At 54.6% G+C, this 24,798-nt stretch overlaps 1 protein-coding gene across 1 annotated transcript; it reads right to left on the bottom strand.

Moving 5' to 3' along the window:
• Positions 1-2,608: 2,608 nt before the first annotated feature.
• LOC101414155 (2-acylglycerol O-acyltransferase 2-like) lies at positions 2,609-21,137 on the bottom strand. Its single transcript, XM_004484299.2, has 6 exons — positions 21,047-21,137; positions 13,971-14,149; positions 4,975-5,179; positions 4,565-4,739; positions 3,829-4,028; positions 2,609-2,763 (listed from the first exon to the last, which is right to left on the bottom strand). The coding sequence occupies exons 1-6, from the start codon at positions 21,135-21,137 to the stop codon at positions 2,609-2,611; spliced, it is 1,005 nt and encodes a 334-aa protein (XP_004484356.2).
• Between the last annotated feature and the right edge of the window lie 3,661 nt (positions 21,138-24,798).

Below are 24,798 nucleotides of genomic sequence, written 5' to 3'. Positions count from 1 at the left end.
TTTCAGTGCTCAATAGGCTTGAACTAGCATATTTCTTCCACATCCTCGGTAAGCTTTTAGCATGGACTTCATACAGTCTAGATAAGCTTTAGCACATTTGGTTTGCATTTTCCCTGAATATTTAAAGTGGATAGAGTTTGCATTGATAAACAGTTTCCCAGGACTGGAGTTATTGCCATGGTCACCAAGGGCAGGAGGGCAGCCTCTCACTGTCCCACACCCACAGGTCAGGACACAGACAGCTTAGGTGACCTACGAAGAGACAGCAGCCTCCCACCCATAGCCCCCATCAATAGCAGGTTGTGAGCTGGTGAGTGAGATCTGTGTTTCAGGCGCTGGCTCTGGCTGCCACGTGAAGGGTGGACTGGACAGAGCAGGATGGGGACCTTGGGATAACCTCTGGCTTTTATCACATCCACACAGAAATTCCAGGGCGAGTGTGTGTGCGGGGTGGGGGGGGGGCTCTGCAGCAAGCTTTCACGTACAATTTTGGTAGATTGTCTGTGAACATGGCCACGAGGACCCTTCCATGTACCCACACCCTTCTGAACTATGACTTTGCTGCCCCTCCCCTCTGGAGGGGGCGTCTGTCCCTCATGCCTCAAATGTGGGCTGCCATTGACTTTGCTTTGGCCGAGGGAGGGATGCAGGGCAGGCCGTGCAGCCTCGGACTCGGGAGGCCTGGCAGCCTCGGCTCTCGTCTTTGCCACCCACTCAGTGTCATGCTCGAAGGCCGTCAGTCTGGAGGGTCCCAGGGCCCATGTGGAGAGGGGTGGCTCTTCCAGCTCCTCCACCGGTCCCAGCCACAGAGCACCCACCAGCCGAATGCAAGCCCCAGGAGAACCACCCGCCAACCGCAGAACGGCGGAAATAACCCTGGCGGTTTCAGCCCCTCACTTTGGAAGGGCCTGTTACACGGCAGGAGGTAACTGATGGGAGTGGGGCGGGCAGGGCGCTTTTTCACCTCCCTGCTTCCTTCAAGGCCCTGCCCTCATGTCCCTTGCCCCAAGTCTCCCCGCTGGCTGGGAATCTCCTCTCCCTCCTCTGGACCCCTACTGCCCATCACCCCTGCTTCTCCTGTGGCACTTACGCCATGCTGCCTATAGGATGACAGGCACCTTCTGGAGACACTGTGCCCATTTGCCATCTGACTGCTACCTTACATCATCCCCTAAAGGAGGCAGTGGCTGACGTTCTCAGGACATGCTCCCCAAACCAGGGGTCAGTTACTGTAATCGTTCCCGGATGATGAGCTTGAGGTTTGGAGGTAGCGTCGCTTAGCCCAGGGTCGCTGGAAGGGGTGGAGCCAGGATTCAAACCCTAATGGACACATCTCCAAATGCCACCCGTGGTGTAGCTCCTCGCGTGCTCTGCCCTGGAGGGCAAGGCCTCTGCTTCACTGCTGGGGTGTGAGGGGGATTCGCAAGTGCCAGGTCGCCCAGCCACGCCCTGCCCCTCACTGCCCGCTGCCAAAGAGAAGGCCCTGGAAGGTGGAGAGGGGGGCAGGGGCTACAGGGACGCATGTCCCAAACCCAGGAATCCAGACTTCTCATCAGGGCACTCGTGCCCTCTCACCCACCCTGGGGACACTTGCGAGCACACAGACCTCGCATGTGGCTCCATTCCCTGGGCTAGTCTGCCCTGCCTCCTACCGGACGCTTTCCTTCTGCCCCTGAAGGAGAGAGCCAGAGGCGTCAGCTCGGGGCTGAGGACCATGAAGTCACCAGTGTGGGCTCCCCTGGCCGAGCCTGGCCCACCTTCAGGAGGAGTAAGACACAGCCTGGGGCCAGGAGGAGAGGCGGCCCAACCCATTTATTAAAGTCACATTTGCTGAGGTCCCTTCTAGTGCTGAGGCCAGGGGCTGAGGTTACCAAGGGTGAGTCAGGGGTGAACCTATGGAGTCAGGCCTGAGAATCAGAGGTCATCTTAGCCAGTCAGGTAAACTGAGGCTCAGGGGAAGGTCATGCAGAAACAATCAGTGATGGAGCTCAGTTTTCCTTACCCACCTTCTGGAACCCTCTGGCTGCCACTCCATAGCCCAAAGGACTCAGAAACTGGAAGATGCCTCGGGAGAGTGCAGGGGACGTAGTGGCCACCCCCTCCTGTCTAGCTTGGGGGAGGAGGACAGTTGCAGGATGGAGGGACCTGTAGGAGAGGGGTTTGGGGGCTGGTGGTTCTTTGTGTTGTCACTCAGTGGTAAAGGAAGAAAAACCCAGTCACCATTCTTTTTCCTCTGCCCATTGAGTGGCATCACAAGAGAGGACAGAGACCTCAGAAATCATTCTTGTCCAGCCCTCTCTCCCATTGCACAGGTGAGCAGAGAGAGGCCAAGAAGAGAGGGACTTGCCGAGGTTTCATAGCAGGCATGCGGATCACAGATGCCAGAGTCTGGCCTGCTCTCCCACATTGCAGGTCTGACTTGGGACCTGGCATGGGTGGAATATGCAGGAGTCTGGGGGTGGGGGTGGGGGTGTCTCTGGAGATGGTGTGTTCAACAAATGCCACCAGGAAGCCCTCTCAGATGGCAGCAGCTCCAGCTGGGCTCGCTAATGCTCTCCACGGCTGCCGGCCCTGCCTCTGAGGACAGCCCGCCTCTGGCTGGAGGTGCTCAGCAGAACTCCAGGTGCTGATCAGCGGGGACATTGTACTTGAGCTTGTGGGTCTCAAAGAGGTTGCACAGCTCCTTGAGGTAGCGCTGGTGCAGGTGATCCACTTCCTCCTTCGAGGGATGCAGCATCTTCTGCACCTCGATGGGCTTGCCCACTGCAAGGCACAAAAGTGGGCAGTGGCTCAGAATGGAAACCACCTGGGGCCACATGGGCCCTTGGTGCAGGCGCGCACCCCATGGGCATCACCCCAGGAAAGTGCTCATACCAAACCCCTTCCACACTCTAGTTTCAGGTGATCAGTTCTAAGATGCTAGGGCATGACGGCATGGTACTGATAGAACAAGAACAGCAGCTGACAGTGCCATGTGCTTTACCTGCATTTTCTCCTTTAAGCCCTGTGATGCTCCTGGGGGGATGGAATCTGTTATCATTCCTATTTGGCATGTAAGGCCATGAGGCTCAGAGAGATTAAGGAACTTGCTCAAGGCCACACAGCCAGGAAAAGCACAGGGAAGGCAGGGCTTAGAGGCTCACCGAGTCTGCTGAACTAACAAGGGTGGAAGGAGATGAAGAGGCCTCTCTCTACAGTGTTAGGCAGAGGAACATGGTAGGAATCTTAGAAGAAAGCACAGGTCTCCTGACAGCTCAAAGTCCATGCCCACTGCTCACAGGAAATCCCGCAGGCTCGAATTCAGAGCCTACTGACTGCTACGGGACACACAATGTACCCAGGCCTGGACCATCCCTCCCTCCACCCACCTTCTCCAATAAGTGCTTTGAGATCCTTGGGTCAGAATTAAAAACCCTCCTTCTCTGGCATAATAAATTCTGATTCAAATCCCAATTTTGCTTTTTCAGAGGCAGTGTGATCTTTTGGAAGTTACTTAACTTCTCTGGGACTCAGCTTGCTATCAATGATATAATAATCCCTGCCGTGCAGATGGTTAGGAGAAACTGAGACACTGCATGTAAGTCAGCCAGTGCTGTGCCTGGCACACAGTGGCTCGGTAACCAGCAGGGACTATTGCTCTTTGTGTTACGGTCTTATCCCAGGCTGCCTTGCATTAGGGTTATTTGCCCGTGTGTGTGTTTCCCAGGCTAGAAATATATGCTCTTTGAGGACAGAGAGGTGCCTGCCCATCCCCACGTGCCCTTGCAGTGCCCAGCCCAAGCCCCTGTCCCTGCAGCCTACCTCCTCCCAGCTTGAGTCTTAACTCACCCACGGTGGTGATGGGCCAACGGTAGGGCACGAAGCCAAAGCTGTACTGGAAGACTCCACGACCGTGGAAGAGTGGGAGGGAGAAGCCCATGACCTGTTGCAGCTGGTTCTGGATCTGGCGCAACCAGGAGCCGGGGGGATTCTTAACCTGGCCATACAGCTCATTCTCCCCAAATGAGAAGATGGGCACCAGAGCTGCCCTGGAGAGAGACAGAATGTCAGGGGACGCACGAATCTCCCAAGAAGGCACCTCGCTTCCCTCAGGGACACAGCACCCAGGATCTGGGGCGGAGGACAGAGCCCTGCTCTGGAAATGGGAGGTCTGGGTTCTCTCCCGATCGGCCATACCCTCCCTTGCCGACCTTTGGCAGGTTTCTGCCCCTCTCAGGACCACGACCTCTCACTGGCACCATGACAGGTAGATCAGAATACCTCAGGTGATGTTTTCCATCTTCCCAAACTTTCTAGAAAAATATCCCCCACCCCAGCTGGCTCTGATTCCTCAATGAGGCATCCCCCAAGGTCGAACAGGTTTGGAATGGGCCGCACACCTCATTCTCCCTGATCCCAAAGGTCTCAGACCTAGTGTCAGCTTTGGGGAACACGTTCCTTCCCACCCAGTCCCTATGACCGTCGAGTCTCCGCTAGTGGAAACTTCTCTGGGCATTTGAAAACGGGCCGGTACATCTCCCACCAAAACAGAATCTGTGCAGTCGCCCCTCCTCAAGGCGGGTACCCGTGCTCCAGCGCGAGCCTGACGAAGCCCTTGCGGTGCCGCAGCAGCAGCGTGTAGGCGCCGGGCCTGGCGTCGAGCATCTCCCGGGCGCCCCCCACCACGATGGCCAGGAGGCTCCCGCCCTCCTTCCTGCTCAGCACGTGCGCGCCGCTCTCCTTGTCTGACGTCACCAGCCCTGGGGGGAGAGGAAGGTGCGGCAGCCTCGGGGTGCAGTTCACCAGCAGTGCCCACGGGGTCCCCTGAGGACAGGTCCGAGCCCTGTCCCTCTTCCCAGCTCTCCCCGAGCTCGAGGCCCCGGGTCGCTGCGGGCTCTGCTCCCCGGGCGCCTCCTTCCCACTGCGCATGCGCGGGGAGCGCGCGGCCCCGCGGGCAGCCGGCCCTGCAGCGCCGCTGCCGGGCCCCAGGCTCACCGAAGAACATGAAGTAGTCCCTCAGGAAGGGGACGCGGAAGAACAAGGGCAGAGTCATGTGGTATGGCCGGATGCCCGGGAAGAGCGCCGAGAAGCCCGTGCTCTCCGTGCACAGGTTGAGGAAGGAGCTTGTGCCCAGAATCCCGTGGGGGTGGAAGCCGGCGACGTAGTTCCGGGAGGGGTCCAGCTCCGCAGTCTTGACCAGCTGCAGGGACAAGGCCTGGTGAGCCGGAGCTGGTCTGGGCTTGCCCTACCACTGCCCGGCTGTGTGGCCTTAGGCCCGTCATCTGTAAAGGTGCGGTATGTGGAACCAGCATGCCCGCCGCTCCTGGAACTACCAAAGCTAAGGCACAGAATATAGTTTGAAGGCACCAAAGGGCCACACCGGGCGCCACCATGCCCAGCGAGGCCCATGGCAAGAAAACAATGTTAGAAAACCTGGCATATACGACCTGTGAGGGAAAGGGATGTGGCTCAACCAGGAGGGCTCCAGTCCACCATATAGGAGGTCCAGGGTTCCATGTCCAGGTGAGAGCAAGCTGACCCGCATGGCAAGCTGGCCCATGCGGAGTGCCGCCCCGTGTGGGAATGCCACCCCATGTGGGAGTGCTGCCCGTGCGGCAGTGCTGCCTCGTGCAGGTATGCTGCCCTGTGCAGGAGTGCCAGCTGACGCAGCAAGATAAAGCACCAAGAGACACAGAGGAGAGAAAATAGGAAGACACAGCAGAAGAGGGAGGTCAGGTGGCACAAGAGAGTAATCACCTTTCACCCACTCCAGAAGATCCCAGAATCAGTTCCTGGTGCCACTTAAAGAGAAGACAAGCAGACACAGAACAAACAGTGAATGGACACAGAGAGCAGATGGGGGGGGAGGGGAGGAGATAAGTAAATAAATCTTAAAACAAGAAAAAAAAAGACCTGTGAGTGGGAAGAGGATCTGGTTAAGTGATTGAGTTCCCACCTACCACTGACGGGAGGTCCCGGTTGGGTTCCCAGTGCCTCCTAAAGAAGAGGAGCAAGACAGTGAGCTGATATGCGGGGCTGACGGGGAGTGCTGACACAACAAGAGAAACAAGGAGGAAAGCATAATGAGAGATAAAAAAAGCAGGGAGCAGAAGTGGCTTAAGTGATTTAGGCGCCTCCCTCCCACATGGGAGGTCATGATTGGGTTCCCAGTGCCTCCTAAAAGAGAAGACCAGCACACAACAAACAACACAGCAAATGCAAACAAGGGGGTGGGGAGAAATAAATATTAAAAAAAAAAAAAAAAAGACCTGTGAGTGAACATTGAGAGAATATATCAGGAGTGGATTCCTGTTGAAAGAGCAGGCGGCCCAGGAGGCTGGCTCCAGTCCTGCTTCCTCCTACTCACAATGCAAGTCTCTCACCCTGCGGCCCTCTGCTTCCCCCCAGCCAGGCCTGCTGCCCTGCCTCCCCTCCCTTCCCTGGCCAAGGGGGCTCCAGCACAGCAACGTGCCTGGGTCTGCTCAGGCCTGCAGCATGGAGGGGGCGTGGGGTCCCTGCAGGTGTCGTATTATAGACTGCGGGGGGGGCGGGGGGGAGGAGACCTGCCTGTGGTTAGCAGTTTCTAGTTGAAGGGGATGGGGTGGGAACGGGACTGAGTTAACAAACGCTGCTCGTGGCAGGTGACCTGACAGGTGGCAGTGTAGTCGAGTCTGCTATGGCCAGTGGTTGTTCTGGGGACCATCCCATCTGCACTCAGGCAGGAACTGTGGAGCCCACCCCTCAGAGTGACCTGTGTTCTGGAAGCCACAGCCAGTTGGAGTTGGAAGAGTCCCTAGGGCTCCTGGCCCAACCCCCACTCCTGGGCAGGAATCACCCTGACAGCCCGGGCCATGCAATCTGCTGTCCTTCCCATGATGACTCAGCTTCGCCCATGTGAAAGGTCACTCTGCGGTGAAGCTTCAACTTTCAGCAGGTGATTCCTGCAGGGGCCTGAGGGAACTGGAGGGGCCTGGGAGGTAGCAACGGGGCCTGGGTGCCCCACCTAGGCTTCCCAGCCCAAGGCCCACCTGTCCTTGGCTGGACTTGGCCTCTGCCCCACTCCCGCAGACCCACTGACCCTTCACAGAAGGGCTGCAGGGCCCAACACCTCCCCAGACGGGGACAAGCCTCCTCCCCTCATGCACTGGGGGATTTGCTGGGTGTGAAAATATAGACAGAGCAGAGCAATCGCTGGGGATTCTCCCTGGGACAAGTGCTGCCTCAGGAATCTACCTGGTGTGGTTTCTCTAAAACATAACTTGCTCAGTGCATTGAAACACTTGCTTTTAAGTTCTCATTTTCTGCTAGTGGAAGGGAAATTTTGTATAACCTCAATTTAAGGGAAATTTGTCAGTATTCGTCAAAATGTTTGAAAAATCACAATTGGCCCTTTTAACCCTGCTGCAGAGGAATGAGCTTACAGAATTTTTCACGCTTGTACAAAATGACATTTATGCAAGTTATTCACTGACGTATCCTTTGTTAATATCAAAAAATTGGGGAGGGGAGCAGATGTGGCTCAACCAGTTGGGCACCCACCTGCCATAGGAGAGGTGCCAGGCTCGGGTCCCAGTGCCTCCTAAAGAATGAGCAGACGCCCTACCCGCTGCAGCGAGCAGACACCTAAATGCACAGATGCCACAAGCCAGCCCCGCTGCGGCCTGCGGGGAGCGGATGTGGCTCAGGCCGTTGGGCACGCGCCTTTCATATGGGAGGTCCCGGCTTAGGTTCCCTGTGCCTTCTGGAGAAGGCAAGCAAACAATGAGCAGACAGAGGAGAGCGCCATCTGGGGAGAGAGGATAAATAAAACAAAAACCCCAGGGGGGAATGGATGTGAGCACCTGCTTCCCAATGGGAGTTCCTAGCTTCAGTTCCCGGTGCCTCCTAAAAACAAAAAAAGCAAGGAAACAAACAAAAAAACCAACTCAGGGGAGCCAATGTGGCTCAGTGGTTGAGCACCAGCTTCCCACACACAAGACCTCAGGTTCAATTCCCAGGCTCAGTACCTCAAAAACACACAGACACACACAAAATAAAAAAAAAACACACTTGGCATCAAATGCCCATCAACAAGACTTTTTTTTGACTAATTATGAAACACACGGTGGATCACTGTGTGTAGAGAAGTGTGAACAGCTCTTCCTGTCCTGATACGAGACGAGGAACACAACAGATCAGCAGGTGAAAGAGCAGGGGGCAGGATAGTGTGTGCAGAATGCCACCAACTGGGCACAGGAGGGAAAAATACATGATCTGCATTTGGACACCCCAAACACTGCTAGTAGATGCCACCCCTGGGGAAGGGACCTGGAGAGATGGGACATGAAGTGGGAGGGAAACTTTTGACTGTATATCCTTTTGTCTCTTGTGCATCTTGAACAAGATCGTATTACCAGGTTGAAATAAATGAACAATGAAAGAACGAGTGAATGCATGAATGAATGAGTGATTACTTCCTTCATAAAGACAAATTTCTATAGAGAAAAATGCTGGCAACATGAGGGCCTGTGTCCAGGCATGGGTGCCAGCGTTTGTACACGCATCTGCTCGCATCCAGGAGTGGGCCCTGGTGGGCCCATGACTGCCCCCCGAGCCCCAGTCTGCACCTCCCTGGACGTGTTCTCTGCCGGTGTCTTCTGCACTACCGCCTTCTATCTGTCCCCTGTGCCCCGGTCTATCATCCCAGCACTGTGAGGGCTCAAGATTAGAGCCCACATACCAGAAGCACCCATGCAGGCCTGGAACAGGGAGATGCTTTGGAAAGCTGTGGAGTGAAGGAATGAAGGAATGAGCCTGCGGGTGCATGAGGCCAAGGCAGCCTCCTTGGAAGGAGGCGCCTGCTCCCATCCTGCTCCGATGTGTCACCTGGGCTGCAGGTGAAAGGGCCCTGCTCCAGAGAGGCAGCAGGCCAGGCTCTGCCGCTGGCTCATGACGTGGCCTTTGCCAGGCTGCTGCCCCCTCCATGCCTCAGTTTTCCCTCTGTCCCTCCAGGACGGTGTAACACCTCCCTGGCAGGGTCGCAGTTGGGTGTCCAGGGGGATACACAAAGAGGAAGGGGAAGTTTACAAACTGTAAAGTGCAGTGCTCTCTGTCTCGCCCCCTCGGTTCCATTAGGATAGGGGAGTGTGACTAAGCAAAGATGGGCTGATGTGTGGGGCGCACACTGGCCATGTGCCTGTGCTGTCACCCTGGCTTGGCATCAGGTGAGGGGGCTGAGGCAAGTTAATAGGCTCTGGATGTTGCTAATTTTTTTTTACTAATATACTTCTTATACCATATTTTAATTGTGCAATTCAGTGATTTCAGAACATCCAAAAGGTTGTGCAACCTACACTGCTGTGTAATTCCAGAATGTTTTCAACACCTCAGAAAGAAACCCTGTCCCATTAGCAATCACTCCCTGTTCTCCCATTCTCCCCCAGCCCTGGAAACAACTAATCTAATTTAGGCCTCTATAGATTTGCCTCTTCTGGATATTTCACATAAATGGAATCCTTTGTGATTTTTTGTGCCTGACTTCTTTCAAACAGCATAATGTGTTCAGGGGTCGTCCATGAATCAGCACTTCATTTCTTTTGATGGCTGAATACTATTCCATTGTCTGTATAGACCGCATTTTGTCTGTCTTTTCATCAGCTGACAGACATTTCAGCTATTTCTACCCTTTGGCTGCTGTGCAATGCTGCTCAGGTTACTAAGAATGATTCTCCCAGGGTCTGCAGTTTTTAGGATGGGTCCTTCCCTGTGCCTGTGCATGGTGGCCCGATGATTGGAGAGGCCTGGCGTCTCCCTGGCACAGGCGGCGACTCCCTGCATGGCTCTGGGCCAGTGTCCATCCTCCTCGGCCTCTGGGGTGAGGTGTTGGCCCTGCCCTCTCCTCCTTCCTCAGCCCTGCCCTCATCTCACAGACACTCTCCCATCGGCTCTGAGATGCACATGTTTTCATATTTAACAGTGTAAAATCAAGAGGCGCTGGCTATTCTAACTGGAAGAATTTTTTCTCACTGGTACATAAAATACTGGTATGTCTTAGCATTGAAGAGATACAGTGCATGCCAGGCCCGGAGATCCAGAAAGTGCGTCCGAGGTGGTGGGCACCACAGCACCTACTACGTGCCAGGCACCTTGCACACAGCGTTGTCCTCTATCTAGCCTGTGAGGCAGTACGGACGTCGCTGCCCCCATTGCACAGATGAGGAATCCGAGACCCAAGGGTAATGACCTTGCTCACCCGCTGACCTAGTAAAGAGGCAGGGCCAGGAGGTGGGCCCAGGCAGCCTGGCCCCGTGGGCACAGCCAGCCGGCCCAGCCTTGTGGGATCCCCAGGTGAAAGGCAGCGGGGCTTAAAGGCACTTCAAGTAAGGGCACCAGTGCCAGGGACGTGACTCGTATCGGGAAAACTAAGGTGGCAAAGGGGCAAGGGAGGTGGGTGAGGGCTGGGTGAGCAGAGGCCCAGGTGCAGGGCCCTCAGGCTGCCGTGGAGATTAGCTTTCATTCCAGGTGTGCTGGGAGTCACTGCTGGGCTGGTCCTGCGCCGCGTGGAGGAGGGACTGGGGGTGTCGGCAGAAGAGGAGCCAGTGGAAGAGCTGATGGGGCCAGGGAGGAGGAGCTGAGGAGACCACCCCCGCACTCCAGCAATGGGCCTCAACAGGGACAATGTTGGCCCCCTGCCCCACAGGGGACATCTGGCAATGTCTGCAAACATTTTTGGTTGTCACACTTCAGGGACAGTGCTGCTGGCCTCTAGTGGGTAGAGGGCAGGGGTGAGGCCAGGCCCCCACAGCAGAGAGTTTTCCGGCCCCAAATGGCAACAGTGCAGAGGTTGAGAAGCCCTGCTGGAGAGCCGCCTGGCTGGGGGGGACGTGGAAGCCCCCCAGTACCCTCAGGGCAGCCTAGGGCTGTGGGCAGGGACCTCTGAACCAGCTCCCCCTGCAAAAGGCAGAGGTGGGACTCCTAGGAGGATGGCAGGAGACCGGCCCCAGCTCCCGGGAAGACAGCCCTTTTCCCGCAATGAAGCAGCCGTCTCAGGGAGGGAGCGCCCTGTCCTCAGGGCTGTGTAAGCTGGAGTTCCTGGCCCGGGCGAGCAGCTGGCCAAGAGCCCCTCTGACTCAGGCTGAGAACCCTGTGTGCTGAGAGGAGGCCTGGGCGCTGAGGGGGAGCTGAGGGGCCGTCCCAGGTGAGGGTGGTGGGGACAGGGGGGCTCAGGGAGGTGCCCTGTGCTGCCCCAAGCCGGCTCTGACCAGAACTATGGGGACAGCATTTCCTGACAACCAGGGACACACCCCGGGCAGGGCACTGCACCCTCCTGAGCCTCCTGTGAAGTGTTTGCTCCGTGATGATGAAATCTCCCCAGCTCTGCTCAGACCTTCAGCATGAGGGGCGGAAGCTCCTCTGACATGGAGCATTGCCCGTTCTCTGCACTAGCTCTTTGGTGGGCCTTCGGGGGACTTCAGGTGGCTCCAGCCCAGAAGCCGTTTCCTGGTTGGGCCTGAAGTACCACGTCAGGGCTGGTGCATAAATCCCATAAGAGCTGGCAGGACGCAGGGTGGGCGGGGGCTGCTCTCTTTTCACAGGGGATGCAGAGGTTCGTGAATGCTGAGGAGCTCATGACAGAGTCAAGGCTCGCTGTCTCCTGCTCACCCCAAGATCCCTGCAGGGCCCAGAGGGTCTCCGGGAGGTCTGCAGGAAGGGAGTCTGCAGGTGGCAGTGCTGCCCCGCAGGAGCCCAGCAGGGACACACAAGGTCAATTTGAATGGCATCTCGCCCTTTGCCGGCCACTGGGTGCTACTGCCCCCCCTCGGTGGGTGGGGATGCAAGGCGTTGAGGGACACTGCACGCCCACACAACTGCACATGAGGAATTTGTGCAAACGGAGTCCCCACGCTGGAAAAGGCACCGAGCAGCACCAGTTCTGCCAGACCTGTAACTGGCAGTGGCTCTGGGTGCAAAGAGAGCCCAGATGCTGTCATTCGGAGGCCACTGGCTACCCAAGAGGCTGTCCCCCTGCTCTCTGTCACCTGAGGAGTCCAGTTCTATGGCTTGGGTGTCTTGTCCCTGCAAACCTCTCTCAGCCCATGCCCCGGAGCACCTTCTCCTCTAGTCACGTTGAACACCAGGCTACTGTCAAAACTCCACTGGGACCAGCACCCAGCCCTTTGCCTGGGCTGGGCCCTTCCCAGACCACCTTTCTGTGCCCTGTTTTCCAGGTGAGCTCAGGATTTGGCTGGCAGAGGGAGGGGAGACCTAGGAGCTACAGAGTCCTCCTGGAGGCCCCAACCTGGTTACAATTTCCCTTGACTGGACTGGAGGGTTTTTCTCTCCCTGGGCTACAGCCACTCCCTCCCCTAGAAACTCTGACCCTCCAGGCACTTCAGGCTGGGAAGGGAGTTCAGAATCTCAAAGCTCTAGGGTCCTGGGGGGGGGGGATCTGGGACTGTGCCTATGACACACCCAGGGCCCTGCTTGTCTCTGCTGGTGAGACCTTGGAGGGGCCCCTGAGAGGAAGCAGATCCAGGGGGCAGGGAAGACTGCCCCACCCAGACCCCCAGTTCAGCAACGCCCCTGCCCACGGGCTCTGTCCCTCAGCATTTACCACCCCCAGGGCCACGGCCATCTCTGCCAGCCACCCTCCCACCCTCCGCCTGTGCCCTGCCCTTGCCCTTTGCCCCGCAGGCCCTGCAGTTGTTGCTCAGCCTCTGCGGGTCCTTGTCGGGCCCCAGGCCTCTCAGCAGGCGGCCCAGCCGGAGCCCTGCCCCGCTGAGTTTTCATGTCCTGGGCAGGTTTTAACCTTTACCAGCCGATTTCCTTCACCTGCTCTCCCACTGGCAGTCCCAGCTTTACCAGCTGGGCCCTGACTCCTGGAGGGACAGGAGAGGCTACTCAGGGGGGCAGGTCAGGGCAGCAGGGCTCCAGCCATCAGAGCCTCCCCGAGCCCCCAGCCACACCCCTGCCTCCTCGAGTCCCCACTGGCTCAGGAAAATAACCAAAGCTGCCAGTTCCTAGTAACATTCCAGGTGCTTTACTTGCATTGTCGCCTGGAGCCCACACAACCCTATGAGGTATGTGGCATCACCCCCATTTACATGTGAGGAAACAAGCTCAGAGAGACGGTGCAACTCACCCAAGGTCACACAGCTAGTATGCAGCAGACGTGGGATTAGCATCCAGTCTGTCTAACTTGAGACCACACCTTACACCTTTCCTTGCCCTGTTTCTGAGGAGGGGCAACCGCCCCTGCCAAGCACCTCTCTCTGTCCCCACTCCCTGCCCATCCTATCCTATCTGGTCAGTAAACCAGCCCTGCCCGGCTGCTTAGAGCCAAGGGCTTGGTCTGTTGGAGTCTGTGAAGGAGCTGAGGGATCGGCTCCCTCAGATTCAACGCTCTCCTCCCCTCAGGTGATCCTCAAGCCCGGGGCCAAGTGGCCATCATGGCCAGGAGGATCCTCCAGCCAGAGAGTCGGAGACTCAAAGGCACTCAGAGCAGTGGGGGTCCAGTCTGCTTACTGGCTACATGGGGAAACTGAGGCTCAGAATGGGGCACGCAGCATACCAGAATCAGGGCTCCTTTCTCTGCACCCTCACCCACAGTCAATGCACAAACTTTAAAACCAGTAAAAGAACTTGCTGTGTGCCATTGCTCACACCCTTGTCCCTCTCTGGGCATTGGTCTCCTTGTCTGATGGATATGCGTGGGGCTAGACGGTCTCTTAAGACCTGTGAGTTTATTACCTTCACATTCCCAATCTGGGCCCTGAGGTTTGCATCTGTAAAACATATACGTGCGTCACGTTCCACGCGTCACAGAGCGCCTTCGCATCCTGGATGGCTGTCAATCTCACACTGGCCCTGCGTGCCCAAGAAGCTGCCCCTCTTCCCAGCCCCACAGCGGTGGAAGTCCAGGCTCCTGCCTGCCAGGCCAGGATTCCCGTGGAGATGTGGGGCCCTTGGGCCCTGCCACCCCTCTCCCCACCCGGACCAGCCTCATCACTCACCACGGTGGGGAAATAGTCCCTCAGGTACTTCCACAGGACGCGGCACCTTACGGCCTCCACACACCTGCCCCCCCGCCGCAGCGTGTGTCGGTGCAGGCACCACCAGGCCACATACAGCACAGCGCAGAGCCAGAACCTTGTGCACAGGAGGCCTATGAAGGCGGCGATGCAGAGCTGGGCTGGGGAGGGAAGCAGGTGGTCAGCGGTCAGAGGCCCAAGAGAGGCAAGTACAGCTGCCCAGGCCGCGCCGTCCCCATTTACCCCACGCTAGCAGCTCTGTCTGTCCTGCCCATGGCCCCGGAGGGACGACAGCAGCTTCCCTTGCCTTTAGGGAGATGGAGGCTCGAGCGGAACCAGCCCTCCTTGTTCCTGGAGCAGGGACTGGAGCCCGGGGAAGCCCAGCTCCAAAGCTCATCCCCCCACTGCACCAGGCTGCCTCGTTCACTCCAGTCTTCCCCTTTCATCCCCCACCCCCCGCCTCCCTGCAAAAGATTCTGCAATACTTGAAATACTAACACTGCTTTTGCAGGGGGGAAATGCCTATTCATACAGCAGGTGCTCGATAAATGGATGGGGAGTGACTGGCTGGATGAGCTGTTCTACTTTCCATTTTTTGGGACCTCAGACACACAGGAGAGCGGCTTTCTCCCTAACCCTCTGCCCTGTCTTCCCAAAGATAAATCTGGCTCGGTCCCTATTTTAATTAAAGCCCTTCCACAGCTTTCCTGAAACTTCAAGGAGCAGTGCTAGCAGCTGAGCCTGGCATTCCCACTCCCGTGAGCCAAGCCTCTCTCCTTCTGCTGCAGTAGAAGTGGATGAAGAATGTATTTTACACAGTTTGCAAACTAAGCCCCTTACTGGTTTCACAGCTCACGGGATGAAACTTGTGTTTTAACACTGTGAGTCAAGAGGAATGCACAGAAATGAATGAAGCATGGATTTTGCTATTGGTGAAACAAAGCTGCTCAGTGTTCTGATACTCACTGAGCCCCCCTCTGCCTCTTAGCTTGTGCTCACAGTTTCCTCTGCCTGCACTGTCCTTTCCTGGCAAAGGTAAGCAAGGAAGGGGCCAAGCTCCTGGCTGCCCTGCAGGTCAGGGGTGTAGCACAGCTGGGACCAGGCCCAGTGTGGAATTCTCTCTGCACCAACAATTCTCCCTCACTTTTTGCAGGCTAATAGTGGCTTCGTCTCAGGGCCAAGTGATCTGTAAGGCAGCCACTTGATCCTAATGGAGCATCTTCCCCAGAGAACACTGCTGTCTCCCCAATATTGCCTCCACTCAACACCACATGTCCTCCAAGAAGGCCAGCTTCCAGCTGTGTGGTCCATTTGAAAGCAGGGCAGATGGGGATTGCCAATCTTGGCATGTTTCCTGGAGGAGGGGTGTTTAACTCAGTAAAGGTTCATAAGCCAGAGGATGCAGATTGGAGTTCACAGATGTTCGCTTTACGTGGAGCATCTGCGATGTGCCAGGTGTCACTGGTACAGCAGTGAACAACATGCAGAGATCCCTGACCTCATGGAGATGACCATCCAGTGCTGTCTTTAGTGCATGTCATTTTTAAATGCTATTGAAAGAGTTACTGAAAATTAAAATGGGGAGTCTCCACGTAAAAACCCAGACATCTGTGGCCTCTTTAAAAACAGGAAGGAATGGCAGCCCCGGGTGGGTGTTCTCACAGGCAGCTCCTTCTGCTCAGCTTCCTCATGCCCAGGCTGGTGGGTCGTCACTGCCCTAGCCTGTCCTAACCTGTGCAGGAGATGCGAGACTCTCTTTTGTTTGTCTGAAATATTCTATAATAAAACTTCTAAAAGATGAAGTTGTGGAACAATGGGAGCAAAACAACCATTTATATGGAAAAGAAAAAGAACATTTCCACATGCCTGGAAGATGGATGGACTCCCATAGTTGGGAGGAAGGGGACAGGATGCTGGGGAACAAGGGACAAGGATGAGAGGGATTGGGCTTTTGCCACTTACATTCAAGTTGAATTGTTTTTATTTTTTACATTAAAATATTGAAATGTAAAAAAAACACAAATAAAGAATCCCACAGAGAGCATCTGTCCCCTGTAGTAAAATAAAAAGTCTGTGTAGGCTCTGGCAGGGAGGAGGCTGGCTGGTCCTGCATAAGCCTATCCAGGGAACTGCAGGTACCTTTGGCTGGCACAGACTGAATAATCAGAAGTCTACAGTGGCAACTGCAGTCATCTTGGACCTGCACTGCATAGATTGCTGCCCACACCTGCAGCTCCATCCCCACCACAGGCAGGGGAGGAAGGGGCGTGAAGCTTCATCAGTCTCTCTGGGCAACTACAGTCTAGGCCTGCATGACTTGGATTATTCCACACAGTTGTGACTCTGTTCCTACCTCTGGTGAAGGAGAAAGTTGGGAGAAGCTTCATCAGTCCCTGGGGCAATGAGGGCAGCTTGAGCCTCCACAGTTTATAGCACCAATTACATCCTTGGCTCCAACTGCACAACCAGCAATGGAGAAAGGTCAAGAAGACCTAAACTAAAGAGAAAAACTGCACCCAGAATAAATACTCTAGTAAGCCAGATGCCAAGACACCAACAAAAAATTACAATCCACACCAAGAAACAGGAAGCTATGGCCCAGTTAAAGGAATAAGATAAACCTCCAGATGACATAAAGGAGTTAAGACAACTAATCACAGATGTTCAAACAAATCTCCTTAATAATTTCAATAAGATGACTAAAGAGATAAAGGATATTAAGAAGATATTGGGTGAACACAAAGAAGAATTTGAAAGCAGACATAGAAAAATAGCAGATTTTATGGGAAAGTTGCAATAAATGAAATTTTGAAAACACTGGAATCATATAATAGCAGATTTGAGGAGGAAGAAGAAAGGATTAGTGAGCTTGAAGAAATGGCCTCTGAAAGTGAACACACAAAAGAATAATTGAGGAAAAGAATGGAAAAAATCGAACAAGTTCTCAGGGAACTAAATGACAGCAAAAGACATGCAAACAGACAAGTCATGCTTGTCCCAGAAGGAGAAGTGAAGGGAAAAGGGGAAGAAGGAATATTTGAAGAGATAACAGTAGAAAATTTCCCAACCCCATTGAAGGACATAGATATCCATGTCCATGAAGCACAACATACTCCCATCTGAAAAAAGCTGAATAGATCAACTCCAAGATATGCTAATCAGAATGTCAAATGCCAAAGACAAAGAGAGAGTTCTGAGACCGGCAAGAAAAAAGCAATGCATAACATATAACGGCAGGAAGCAGACTTGGCCCAGCAGTTAGGGCATCTGTCTACCACATAGGAGGTCCGTGGATCAAACCCTGGGCCTCCTTGACCCGTGTGGCACTGGCCCATGCACAGTGCTGATGTGCACAAAGTGTGCTGGGTGCCATGCACAAGGAGTGCACCCCATAAGGAGAGCTGCCCAGCACAAAAGAGAAGAGCAGCCTGCCTAAGAATGGCTCTGCCCACATGGAGAGAGGACACAACAGGATGACACAACAAAAAGAAACACAGGTTCCTATGCCACTGACAACAACAGAAGCGGACAAAGAAGATGCAGCAAATAGACACAGAGAACAGACAACCAGGGTGGGGGGTGGGGGGAAAGGGGAGAGAAATAAATAAGTAAAATAAATATTTAAAAAACAAAACAAAACATATAAGGGCTACCCAATAAATATAAGTGCTGGTTTCTCACCAGAAACCATGGTGGCAAGAAGGCAGTGATCTGCTGTATTTAAGATATTAGAAGAGAAAAACTTCCAGCCAAGAATCTTATATCCAGCAAGACTGTCTTTCAAAAATGAAGGTGAGATTAGAATATTCACAGGTGAATAGGAAGTGAGAGAATTTCTAAGCAAGAGAACAGATTTTCAGGAAATACTAAAGGGTGTGCTAGAGCCTGAAAAGAAAAGACAGGAGAGAGAGACCTGGAAGAGTCTAGAAATGAAGATTATATCAATAAAGGTAACTAAAAGTGTCAAAAGAGTGGTGAAAAGGAAATAGGACAGATAAAACTCAAATAGTCAGGAATAACGTTAACTAACAATGTAAAGCACTTGTATTCAGAAAACTGCAACTCAGTGTTAAAAGAAATCCAAAAAGCCCTAAATAACTGGAAGAACATTTCATGCTCATGGATTGGAAGACTGAATATCATTAATGTCAGTTCTATTCAAGTTGATATACAGATTCAATGCAACCCCATTAAAAATTCCACCAACATTTTTTTTAAAAATTGAAAACATGACTATCAAATTTATTTGGAAGGGTAAGGGGTCCTGAATAGCCAGAAACATCATAAAAAGGAAAATTTAACCCTCATCTCTAGACTGTAAATCATATTACCTAGGTATAGTGGTAAAAATAGCATAGTACTGGCATAAAGACAGACATATAGACCAACGGAACCAAACTGATGGTTCAGAAACAGACCTTCTCAGATATGGCCAAGTGATTGCAGATTAGCCTGTCAAACCCACACAGCTCAGGCAGAACAGTCCATTCAGCAAAATGGTGCTGAAAGAACTGGATATCCATAGCCGAAAGAAGGAAAGAGGACCCCTATCTCACACTTTATCCAAAAATTAACTCAAACTGGATAAAAAAACTAAAAATAAAAGCAAGAACCATGAAACTTCTAGAAGAAATTATAGGAAAATATCTCCAAGACCTGGTGGTAGGTGGTGGATTCTTAAAGAAGATAAGAGAAGGGCTAAGATAGACTAGTGATGTTTAACGTATGTAGCCATTTTAACTAGCTTTTCTATAAAAGTGTGGAAACATATAGAGTGGATGGTAACACAGAGTGAGCAAGTTAGTTTATAAATGGCGATGTGGCTGAAAATGGTAGTCTAGGGATGTAAATGCCAATTGACAGATCCTCAAAATCAACCATGGCGTGTGTCCCCCTAACTCCCCAAGCCTTCTCCTCCCCAGTGCCTGAATTTGGTGGGGACAGCCGGCCGTGCGGGGGCCGAGACTGCAGCCTGGCCTCCTGCCTCCCTCGCCATCCACCTGCGGTCCCTGGGCCTGAGGGCCTGGGGACAGGATCTTCTGACCGTCTCTTGGACCGGGACACTCCTCCCACCCCACGCCAGCCTCTCCAGACCCGGGTGGGCAAACTTTCTCTTAAAGGGCCAGATAGTAAATATTTTAGACTGCAGCCCAGGAGGGAAATTCGAGGCTATTATTTGGGTACATAAGTAGTCACTTAAAAGGTACCTATTTAAAAATATAAGAAACACTGTTGTTTGACCTGGATTTGACCTCTGGTCTGTAATTTGCTGACCCCTGAGCTGGACTGGGACTGCCCCCCCACACCCCAAACACGGCGGAGAGCGCCAGCAGCCACGGGGGCCTTGAACACACTGATTGGACCTTGTCACTCCCCTGCCTAAAGGCCTACCCAGGCTTCCCTTTGCCCTCGGAATAAAGGGTAAGGTACAACCCCACACCTGGCACGAGTGGGCCCACAACCCTTTCTTCAGCAGTCGTTCTTCTGGTTCCCAGGCCCAAGGCTGATTTCATCCCTCCGTGCCACTCCTGGGAGTCCAGGCTCCTGGGGTAGCAGGGCTAGGCACGTGCCAAGGGCCTGCGGTAGGGTGGCGGAGTGAGCATGCAGACACACTCCTGTTCTCAACAACGGCACAAGCCCAGTTGAGCACAAGGTTCCTCATTGCCGGTGATCCCAGCAGAGCCACTGGGCTCTGGTCCCCGGTGCCCTTTGTCCCGAGGTGCTCAGGAGACAGCAGAATTTGCAGGCTGCCCTGGACGTGGCCCTTGCCATGCTCTCTCCTCCCACCTCCACGCCCACCTTCTCCCAAGCCCCTCGGCCCCTCTCCCCTTTCCCTGCCTCCTTTGCTTTCCTTTCTTTGGCAGTAGGAGGAGCCCAGGACTACAGACAGGCAAGCCAGGGCATTTAAGACATTTCAGTTCCCTGCACACCTTGCAATGGGGATAACGGACTGAGGGGTATTAAAAATGTTTACTGGGGAGCAGGAATAGCTCAGCGGTTTGAGCACCTGCCTCCCGTGTACAAAGTCCTGGGTTCAATACCCAGGACCTCCTTTAAAAAGAAAAAAAATCCTTGAAAAAAAAAAAAAAGAAGAGTTTACCAACCCGTGGGGCAGTGATACCGACCAATCAGAAGGGATTCCGGCCTGGCCAGGGCAGGGTTCCGCAGGGCCGCTTTGCCAAGGGGAATCCCTTAGCGGCAGGGCGGGGAGGGGGCGGTCAGGGCCAAACCGCAGGGACTGCGTCGGTATCCGGCCTAGAGACCGAACACCAGCCCTGGGCGGCGGCCCGGTCACCTGCCGCGGGGGACACCGCATCCCGCGTTCCCGGGACCTGCCTCTTCCCAACGCTCACTGCAGCAGCGCAGGAGTTTGGGAATGCGGCCCTCCGCTGTCACACTCGTTGTGTTTATCGCGGGTGGGGTGCAGGGGGCGCCCCTCCCCTCCTGTGCAGTCACGGCCCAGGGTCCCGGCCAGGTCTGCGCTGAGCCAAAGCGCGCGTTTCCTTTCTCCTGCCCCGCAGCCCCGTGAGGCCACGACTGCGCCCCCTTCTTCAGGTGACCGAGGGGGGCCTGGGCAGGTCAGGCAGGGGGCCGGCCAGGCCACAGCGGGCGCGTTGCCCAGCCCGAGGCTGCCCCAGTCCCCCCTCCCAGCCCCCCCTTTCCTCCCTGTCCTGTTCTTTCCCCCTTCCTCCCTCTTTCCCACCTGCCTCCAGTCCTAGTTCCCTCCTCTGTGTGGAAGGAAGGAAGCCTGTCCCCCCTCTTCCTGCCCCCCCCCTTAGCCCCCTGAGGCTCCTGGATCTTTTCCACTATCAGCTCTATCCTCCCTCACACCAGCCCGCGGCCTGGGTCTCTGCCAGGACAATCGGCAGCCCAGTAAAGTTAAGTGACCTGCCCAAAGCCAGGGCAGCGGCCTCAGCGCCTACCCACCCGGCTCTCCAGGGCGAGCACCTTCCTGTGGCTCCCTGCGCCCCCACCTCTGGTCTACTCCCCCTGCCCCCGGCCACGGCCACGGTCTCCCACCACCGCACCCCCAGCCCCACCCCGCCCAGCTGCCTTACTCAAGACCAGGAAGGAGAAGACCCACAGCAGGACGGCAAGCGTCTGCAGCCTGCGCTCCTGCGGCATGGCAAGGGGCGCGAACTCCACCATCCTGGCCCTCTGCCTGGCTCTGGGGCTTCTCGGAGCGCTGCTGGGGCCAGAGCACCCACGGGCTCTGGGCGCTGCCCAAGGATGTGCAAGCCCAGGGCACCGCACTGCACCCAGCCCCAAGGCTCCCTGCCTCTGCCCTGGGAGGGAACTGTTTCTTAGAAGAAACATTGAATCCCTCCTCCCCTGGAGGACGGCTGGAGGTGGCAGGAAGCAGAGGTTGTGCAGCCTTTATCACCGGCAGGGCCGCCTCCGCAGCGCTTTATGTGCCAGGTCCCCAGGCTCTGGGCGCTCGGATCGTGCTCTTTCTTCCACCGGGACTGCTTGGCTCTGGATCTCATCCCCGTCCAACCTGCTCAGTGACCTGGTTCCAGCGATGGTCCCAGGGCCTCCTCCCTCTCCTCATGTCCATGGCTCCTCCCTCCACTGTGCCCTGCTCAGTGGTCCACAATGGCCACAGGAGCTCCGCTCTGGAATCCCACCTTACCGCGTCCGCCGCCTTCCGCCCCAGTTCTCGGTTCCCGGGCACAGCAAACCTCTGGGAAGTGCTGTCTCTATTTGATGTCATCCCGTCTTAGCCTCCCATTCTGTCCTCCCTGCTCCACACTTTCAAATCCATGATTCTGAGAACCTGCCCTTGACAAGTCCACGAGCACCGCCACATCGCCAAATCCATGCTCAGTTCTCCGATCTCGCCTTGCCCTCTCAGCAGCCTTAGGCAGGTTTGCTCAGGCCTTCCGTGGCACCACTGGGCCTGTGGCTGCCACACCCTCCTGGCTTCCTTCTACCCAGCCAGTGCTCTGCTTGGGCTCCCTTGGAGCCTTTCCTGAATGCGAGGCCCCTCCTCTCCCTCTGTCCTTGGGCCTCCTCCCCTCCCCTCTCACCCAGTCTAGAGCCCTGTCATCTCCATGGGGAGGACTCCCAAATCAGCACCTCCCGTCGGTGGTGACTCGAGCACCTGGGTGACTGCGGGACATCCTCACGTGGCTTCCTGCTGGGGGCCCCATCCTAGCGTGTCTAAACCTGGACGTGATCTTTGCACAGCTCCAGTCACCGCTGATGCTTGATTCCTCTCCCCACATCCGCCCCCACCCTGCCCAGGCCTGCTCTTCCCTGCTTGCACCCATCTCGGTAAAGGGCAACGCCAGTTTACCTGCTTATTCAGACCAAAAATTGGGAGTCGCTGACTGTTTTCTGTGCCTCTCCTACTGCTTCTTTTTTGGGGAAAGAAAATAACATCACAGATAATAACATCAGAGCCACTGGTTGAAGGAGGCCCCACAAACTTGTGTCCAGTTCCAAAATCTCTGCCACGCCAGTGGACTTCTGTACCGTGAGACCCACTCTTCCATTGATTCTGAAGCAAGGAAGCGATTCCTGAGAGAGGAGAGGTTTACCTAGTGGTTTCACCCTTATGCTTTCACTCCCAATTACAGCGACGCTACATTAGCTTGGTCCTAAGAGCAGATTTTCCATTTCTTCATTTTCGCCTTCTTGATTAGGCTCATCCATTTGCAAATCTGCACCACCACAGCGCCTCGCTGAAACCTCACCTGAAGGTCACCCCATAAACTGATTCATCCCCTGGTGCCAAGGGCCAGGCTGCTGCTGGTTCGCAGTGGGGCCCCTGAGGCTCCGGTGAGAGAGGTCAGGCCTCAGGGCTCAGCTCTGCTCCGTACCCTGGAGCCCCCACGAATGCGGGGCCCGGCAGTGCTGACAGCAGGGCCACAGCCCGCCGGCTGCAGAGGCTGCCCTCTGGGGCAGCAGGGGCGCAGCGCAGGTGAGCCAAGCGCAGGTCGGGGGCTGCTGGCAGCTGAGATGCTGGCACTGGGTGGGGGAGCTCTCCTTGGGGGTGCCCCACTGGCCGGGTGTGCCAGGCGTGATGTCCCGCTCCAGCTTCCATGCTACGGCAGGGCAGCTCAGCTTCTAGAAGGGGAAAGTCTCTCTCCCACGACTTCTAACGGGCCATCACGTCCAATTGGTTCTTTCTCCTAAATCTCCTTTAAAATGCAGACTTGATTGAAGTACATCCTGTGTACAGAAAACTGCACAACTTGTAAGCACAGAGGGATGCATGTTCACTAAGTGAGCAGACTCAGGTGCCGCCACCCTGACCGGTAGACCCATCACCAGCCTCCCACAGGCCCCGCCTCTGCAGGGAGCCACCAACCCTTCTGCTTCCCAACTTTGCAAAATTCAAGCCATATTGTATCTACTCTCTTGAGACCAGCTTCTTTGGCTTAGATTATATTTTTGAGACGTATGTGTTGTGTGTTTCTGTAGTGTGTCTGTTCTCATTGATGTATGGGATTTCACCGGGTGAACATACCACAATTTATTGCCCCATTTTACTGCTGAGCATCTAGGTTGCCACCAGCTTTGGGGTATTTTCTACTGTGCTGCTATGAAAAATCTTGTCCATGTTTTTTGTTTTTTTTTTAAGATTTATTTTTTATTTATTTCTCTCCTCTTCCTCCCACCTCCAATTGTCTGCTCTCTGTGTCCATTCGCTGTGTGTTCCTCTGCATCCACTTGGATTCTTGTCAGCAGCACAGGGAATCTGTGTTTCTTTTTGTTGCATCATGTTGCTGTGTCATTTCTCCATGTGGGCAGCACCATTCCTGAGCAGGCTGCACTTTTTTCACACTGAGCGGTTCTCCTTACGGGGTGCACTCCTTGTGTGTGGGCCTCCCCTACGTGGGGGACACCCTGTGTGGCAGGGCACTCCTGGCGTGCATCAGCACTGCACATGGGCCAGCTCCACACGGGTCAAGGAGGCCCGGGGTTTGAACTGTGGACCTCCTATGTGATAGACGGATGCCCTAACCACTGGGCCAAGTCCGCTTCCCCCTCCCAATGTTTGTTGTTTTTTTTTTGTCTTTTTTTTATGTTACTTTTAAAAAATATGAGGTCCCCATATACCCCCAACCCCCTCCCCCCACTCCTCCCCCCATAACAACAACCTCCTCTATCATCATGAGCCATTCATTGCATTTCGTGACTACATCTCTGAGAACCGCTGCACCTCATGGTCAATGGTCCACATCCTAGCCCACACTCTCCCACAGTCCACCCAGTGGGCCATGGGAAGTCATACAATGTCCGGTAACTGTCCCTGCAGTACCACCCAGGACAACTCCAACCCCTGAAAATGCCCCCACATCTCATCTCTTCCTCCCACTCCCTACCCCCAGCAGCCACCATGGACACTTTCTCCACACCAATGCCACATTTTCTTCCATTACTAATCACCTTAGTTCATGAATAGAATATCAGTAAGTCCACTGTAATCCATACTCGATTCCTCCATCCTGTGGACCTTAGAATGGTTGTGTTCACTCCACATCTGTATCAAAAGGCGGCTTAGATTCCACATGTTTTAACCAATTTAGTGAATGTTTAGTGGCACTTCACTGTGGTTCTAATATTTTCCTGGTGACTAATCGGATTGAGCACATTTTACTGTTTATTGGCCATCTGGATACCATTTGTGTGTGTGTGTATGTGAAATTTTTCTTTGCTGATTTAACTATTTCACGAGGTGACAAGGTGCTGTCCATCCCACAGCCAGCCTCTTCTAGAGCAGCTTCATTACTGTTCTCTCATTCTAATCCTGATCCTCCTTCCCATAATCGACATGTGGCCTGAGGCCCTTCCTCCCCTC

Source organism: Dasypus novemcinctus, chromosome 10 (assembly GCF_030445035.2).
Source record: "Dasypus novemcinctus isolate mDasNov1 chromosome 10, mDasNov1.1.hap2, whole genome shotgun sequence".
Taxonomy (NCBI): Eukaryota; Metazoa; Chordata; class Mammalia; order Cingulata; family Dasypodidae; genus Dasypus; species Dasypus novemcinctus.
This window is presented reverse-complemented; position numbering and strand designations above follow the sequence as displayed.